The 7,139-nt window shown below is 38.1% G+C and overlaps 1 protein-coding gene across 2 annotated transcripts in view; it reads right to left on the reverse strand.

The window, feature by feature from the left end:
• The window catches only part of LOC111870996 (hemicentin-2), a 536,304-nt gene that overhangs the window by 17,953 nt on the left and 511,212 nt on the right, over nt 1-7,139 (reverse strand). For both annotated transcript variants that reach the window (XM_023863701.2, XM_023863702.2), the window contains exon 11: nt 52-354. In XM_023863701.2, the coding sequence (XP_023719469.1) occupies nt 52-354 (303 nt within the window). The remainder of the gene's footprint in view (nt 1-51; nt 355-7,139) is intronic.

Consider the following 7,139-nt stretch of genomic DNA (forward strand, 5'->3'; position numbering starts at 1 on the left):
TGATAACAATAATAATAATAATAATAATAATAATAATAATAATTCACGAACCTGTGAATTTTGCGACGCCTTTGAAGGTAACAGCTTCAATTATGTAAGGCTCACTCCGACCCTTGGCGTTCACAGCGTAGAGGTTGACCTGGTAACTTGCTCCGGGTTCCATGCCGTAAATATCGAACATAGGTGGTCCGCGGGCCACGGTGACGTTGTACCGCGGCCTTAGACCTGGAAGTTCTAGTAGCTCCATGAGGAAGCTCTGTGGTAGACCGCCGTCGAAACTCTCCAGACATTCCACGTGCAGAGAGTCCGAAGTCTGGTTCACTACTGAGCAGTTTATCAGCGGGAACGGGCGTCCTGTGGAGAAACACTGCCAGTAGTAGTGTTCATTGCCTCACACACTCCACTCGTTACTATAGTGACCACTGCTTCTAACAGTTTAGCAGCCATATATACATATTAATGAGGCTTTTTGTGGCTGTGAACATTCACTATGATAATATAGAACATGGTAAAACGTCTATGTATAACACAGTCCGTCAATAATGCAACAAACTGTTCGTTTTTCCTCTACTTACACTTTTAACATAACATGTTTCGGCCCTAGATGGTCATCTTCAGGCGTCTTAATATATTAAAATTGCTACACTGCATTAATATGCGCTAATATGACACGCTGCAGTCCACTTAATATAATAAAATGAAATAAAATGAAATCCATTAAAATATTCTATGGATTTTATTTGTTTTCATTATATTAAGTGAACTGCAGCGTGTCATATTAGCGCATATTAATGCAGTGTAGCAGTTTTAATATATTAAGATACCTGAAGATGACCATCTAGGGCCGAAACATGTTGTATTAAAAGTGTAAGTAGAGGAAAAACGAACAGTTTGTTGCATTATTGACGGACTGTGTTATACATAGACGTTTTACCATGTTCTATATTATCATAGTGAATGTTCACAGCCACAAAAAGCCTCATTAATATGTATATATGGCTGCTAAACTGTTAGAAGCAGTGGTCACTATAGTAACGAGTGGAGTGTGTGAGGCAATGANACAGAATAGAACATGATATTATGGATTTGAACACCGTGTAGTCTGGCAGAAGGATACGAACGTTCCGGAGGAATATTCTACCACAATCTTGAGCATAGGAACCATGAAGGTGGGAGCATATGTTCCTCCAAAATGTTTGTACGTACCCATGAGTGTTGAGATCGTCATGTTTCGTCCATCCACTCGTAATTTCTCTTGTTTACGACTTCCACTGAATTACACAATATTTTATATCTATATACATATTAATTTTCCCGTCCGTCTTGTCCTAAGTAGCAATTTACAAAACTCTGAAACTTAATCTTCTGTTGTTCAAATACACTTCTCAGAACTTCGTTCTAAAATGCGGTTTTCCTTTATTTGACCCCCAAAGTGAGTGAGTATCAAGTTTGCACTTACATAAAATAACGAACAAAATTTCAATATAAACAAAACGCAACAATACTTTAAGCTTAACATGTACAGCACAGTCCGTTTGAAATTGTACTCGAAGAATAAATGTTAATAGTGAAGTGCACATCAGGGGTTTAAAGGAAGTTATATTTCTATACGAATTGGACATAATATTGTCCAACTGTTTAATTTATGTGCAGTAAAATGGAAATAATTCCCTTCAAATTCCCATCAATATTCAACGATAATCTAATTACTTCCAGCTCTCTCATACACTTCTGTGAGGTTCCTGAATCGAATCTCCGACTGACATCTTCTATTTCCATTCTTATTTCAATTCAAACCTTAAACTAAACGACTGATCGAAATCATTAGGGACATAACAAGTTATATGTGAGTATAGATATTTAAATAAGTCTGGAATACTATACACTATAAACTTAATAAGAACACAATATAAACTCATAAAATTAGTTTCTGGTCTTCCTTCTTTTCGTGGTGTTGTTCTTTTTTACGAAAATAAATATTTTAAAGTACAGTCACGTGCCATGAAAGAGAGAACCTTAGTAGCACGATCTGCTGTACTTTATGTTCACATTCACATGGGAATACACATTCAGGCAGAAGGAAGCTTCCAGCAACTTTTACCAATAATAATGAAATTTTGGTAATCTTCGGAAATCCTACGTTCACTGATGCATAACGACAATAGGAAATATATGCACAAAGTCCCTTATGCTTAATTACTCTGAAAATGATAACAGTTGTGGAAAAAATGTAGATAATTTAAAACATGAGTTCATAATGTTGTTTAACTGTATTCATTCCGGCCCGTCACACTAGTTAATTAGCATGAAATGTTTTGACAACACCTTCCAATGTGGCTCAAATGTATATTTATATAAATGCCTTTACATGTTTCAGTCTTCAGCATGTTGTTATGGCTTCTGAAGATGGCCATATCTGACTGAAACATGTAAAGACATTCATATGAATACACATTTGAGTCACACTGGACGGTATTGTCAAATCATCCTGCTGTAGTTGGTATTAGAATACATTTCTTGGTTCTGTTTGTCATCCACCACGCAACAGTTAAAATTTAAAATTAACTCCTTTTAAAATTCGTCACTACACTATATGTTTCGGCCTACTCGGGAATCATAAGGCACGTTGAAATTGGGGGGGGGAAACTGTTGTGCCTTCTGCGTTACTCCGTTCGCTGTTTTTCGTATTTTTACTGTTTCTAAATACAGTCAATGTACGTAGTTCCTGCTTCTATGCCACATCTATTGTCTCTTTTTGGCATGCTTGTTGTATATCCAGTGTTCAGTGTGGTTACAGATCGAAACATGTAGTCCAAGTGACAAATTTAAAATCATAACATTTGCATTCGGACGGTAAATGAAACCAAAAATAAATAAAATACGAGCTTAATTTTGACTATATAAAGTTTAGAGAGTTCTACCTTCTCGGATATAACGTCGTGTAGTGCCTTGAAAGTCACTCAACATTTCCAAGGAACATCTTCAGGGTCGATGAATAAGCCAACCAAGAGACCAGCGTGAAGAGGGTAGAAAGTGGATCTCTGCTTACTACCTGATACAAATCGCTTCACTGCAAGGCGTTATATCCATGAAGATCTAAAACTTCGTAACTACCGCTGTGAGAACCTCAAATCCTATCTACATGATTTGTTAGGAAAATATTTAGCTTCTAAAAGGCTTTACGCTCGATATGCTCACACAAACGCATGAAGGTCTTTATGTAAATCTACCGTTAGTTTTGTTCCACATAAACCGAAAATTGATTGTGTCGGCAAATTTTAGTAAAGCTCCACAATAATAAATTTAACAAGATCTTTCGGCAATTCTCGAGTCGTTTCATGCTTATAAAGGACGCGAACGCGTCTAAACATAAGGTAAGGTAAGGCTTTCCCTGTGCTTAATTAATTAAGCACTGTGCCATGAAGGTGTGTGGGCGAGTGGATATATAGTATAGACTATAGATCCATATTTTCTTGACCTCGGCACTATTTGGAGGTGAATAGTCAGCTTCACGCCTCGGCCACTTTAAGCCCGGGGAAAGAGCCTCGGGTCCCCACTGGATAGGAGGTCGGGTGGACCCCAGAGCCGGTATGGAAGACTTGGAGAAAAGAAAAATCTTGACCCTACCGGTATTCGAACTCCGACCCCATAGCCAGTCAATATAACGATTACACTATCCTGGCTCATCGCCTAGACATAAGCACGTCCAAAACACATAAATAAGATATGAAGTTAGAAGAGAACTGGGAAAGTAGAAGTTATACAGATCAGCATAAATTTTATATCAAGCCAGAGAACAGTACAGAGGCAATGGTAGAAGAACGCCATCAGCAATAGAATCAACAGCAGCAAGGGCTCGAGGAGGGCACTGGGGGGCTTGGTCTGGGAGGGGCCACTCGCTGTTGCACGATCTGATCTCCGGCGTTACGCCCTTTACATGTACAAAACTGTATCTTAAGTAAGAAACTATGTTCCTGAATCAGACATTAAATACGTTAAATACTAATGCGCGTTCAGAACTGGACTCTTCTACGTAACTACAAAGCTCGGCTTGTTTAAACGGAACCCTCAATTTATTTCAAAATAGAAATGTTTCTTTTAGATCAGTCCCTGTTTACCCTGTGACAGGAAAGCAGGATAACTCCAAGTAGGTTAGGTGTCCTAGGAATGGCGAGGTACCCTTTTAGCAGACCGGAATTCTTTCCAGGTCAAGGCGGTTTGTTTGAACACGTGGAATCATTCCAGTTAGAACTCTTGAAGGTTTTGGATTACATGGGAAGGTGAATAAGCACGCTGTCAAATCAACGCATGCAATACTGGGCTAACAGAAAAATAAATACAAATAAAAAATAAAGTGAGCAAAATTAACAAGTTTCGCAAAGTAAAATTCTAAGAAATAAAACTGATTATTTTTTAATTTATATTAATTAATATTTTAAAAAAGCAAGATAATATTCGGGTTATGTTATGTACTTCCATAAAAGCTCAACTTCCTGACCTAGCTTCTGCATTAGAGTTAAAGAAATGTTATAAAATATTTTTCAGTCTTCGGAAATTGATACTTTTCGGTATTAGCTTCTTCTATAGGTCATGCAGATTCACTAAGCCCCTGAGCCTACATTATCTTAGTATATTTCCAGTAAGGTAAATAGTTCATGAGGCATGTACTGTCTTCGCTCGTTTGGAAACCAAGATCGTGGGTTCGAATCCCACTCAGGGCATGGATGTTTAGTTTGTGTGTGTGCGTTTTTCTGTGTTTGTGTACAGGCAGAGGCCTTGCGACAAGCTGATCACCCGCCCAAGGAGTCCTACCGAATGTGTAAGATCTAGAAAAACCGAAATGAACGGAGAAGTTCATGGAGGTAGGCCTAGGTCCACTGGGGCTGTAGTGCCAAGGGGAAAAAAATAGTTCATGATCAGTTCAGATTCTCTGCATTAGATGTATTAGAGGGAGTATTCAGTTTGGTTCTCTTCCTTATTTTCGTTACTTACCACATGAAGATGATTCGTGTGGCATTAAACTCAAGACGTATGAACCTTTTTCTTTATTATTATTGCTAGTGGGGTGGGACTGCGGCCACTTCTGACCTATTGTACTAGACCCAGATGATAGGTGAGGGTGATTGTGGAGCAATTTGTGGAATGAAGATTGGCAGGGGAAACCGAAATACTCGGAGAAAACCTGCCCCAGCGCCACTTTGTCCACCACAAATCCCACTTGACCAGACCCGGGATCGAACCCGGGCCGCCGCGGTGGGAAGCCAGCGACTAACCGCTTGAGCTATGACGCGGCCTACGTATGAACTTTAATCGTATTAAAACAACGAGTGTCCTGACATAGAATCGGGCCTGGCGCTTCCTAAATAAGGCGCAGTTATGCTAACCGCAACACAGCGTTACGCACTGCCTACGCAGTAAATATTTCTTTATGCTGCATACAGAGAATATCTCTACTACCTTTAAATAATGAGGTTTTTAAAGCACGGGAATTTTGAACTGTCCCCCAGTTATCGTTCAATGTTAGTAAGCGTATACTCTGTGATTGTTTTGTATGTAACTGAAATTCTGCACCCGTATTCTTAATTTAACTTAAATAAATTAATTCCAAACGACAAAGAATTCGGCTTTGTTGGTTAACAGATGCTGCTTTACGTCTAACCGTTTTATGTTTATGTAACAGATAAATCTGTCACATTAATCCAGAATTTCTCTTCAGCGTTCAGAATTGTCTTACAATTTATTCTTCAATTATATTTTATGAGCCATTGCAGACTAGTTCCTTTAATAAGAATCTTAAATGTAATTATCGAATATAAGGGTGCAATACTTAACACAAGTTTTAGGAAAGCCTTAGGTTTCAATCTCGAACATTCTAAAATTTATCGCTGCAGGAATATGATGTGTTAGGTGCGTGTATTACAGTCACTCAGAATGTGTCCCTGCCGCATTAATTACTCTGCAATATTCACGATCATATTCTGTTTGTCAACAAGTATTTCAGTTTTCAGAACGTCATTAAAATATCAGTAAAGGAACACAAAGCAATGAATGAATCATACGTTAATCTGTCACGTCCTGCAGCAATACATGAAGCAGAAACATTTGCTACACAGTATATCATCTTCTTCAAATTCTAATCCAGGAAACGCCACTTTTCTAACAATGAAAAAGACGTATGGCATATTTAGATAGGCGATTTTTGAAATTCATGAAGTTGTTTTGATTGTACTCAAAGAGAATCTGTGCCGATCACAGCGGCCGCGCTGTCTTCGCTCGCTCGAACACTCTGATTGTGGGTTCGAATCCCACTCAAGGCCTGGATCTCTGTCTGCCGTTATTCCGTGTTTCTGTTGATAGAGACCTTGCGGCGGGCTGATCCCCCATTCAAGGAGTCCTACAGTCTGTCTTAGGACGAAGAAACTGAATTGAAACAAAGTGTTTCACTGATGCCCTATGCCCAGTGGGAGCAACAGGAAGAGGGAGAGAGAGAGGATATGTAATAATTTGAATAAATTGTTTTAACAGTGCCATATCTTACTAACGACAGAATTTTGGGAAAGATTTTTCTCGAGTCCAGTTAACATGAACAAGAACCGAAATGTGAGAACGACACAGTATGTATTGTACGGTGACGTTCACAAACTTACATAATTAGTTTTGTTCATTTAAGAAGTTCACAGAAATTAAAATTCGAATAGAATTTGGTGAAAAAAGTTTATTAATAATTTTAAATTAATTTCACCGTCATTTCGTTTTATTTAAAATTATGTAGCACCAAAGGTTATGAAAATATTGTCTGCAATCGATGTACAAAATGCTGATTATGGATTCATAGAATATTTGCCTAACCTTTAAAACATGTTTGTATATATACGCTTGCAGCAAAAGCTTAAAGGGTAACCATGCGGATGCCACACTTCCAAATAATGCATTTTGGGTAAGGCAATAATGTGTTAATTATTTAACCAGCAGTTCAAATATAAAAAAGAACATAATTTGTATAATTTAAACATACATTTACTAAAAATTCAATCGTAAAATTGCCTAGGAATATATAAATACATAATGTTTGAATACCATCTACATTTTTTTTTTGGTGCTACAGCCCCAATTTGGGCCTTGGCCTACCTCAATGAAAC

Source organism: Cryptotermes secundus, unplaced genomic scaffold (genome assembly GCF_002891405.2).
Source record: "Cryptotermes secundus unplaced genomic scaffold, Csec_1.0 scaffold1170, whole genome shotgun sequence".
In the NCBI taxonomy this organism is placed as follows: Eukaryota; Metazoa; Arthropoda; class Insecta; order Blattodea; family Kalotermitidae; genus Cryptotermes; species Cryptotermes secundus.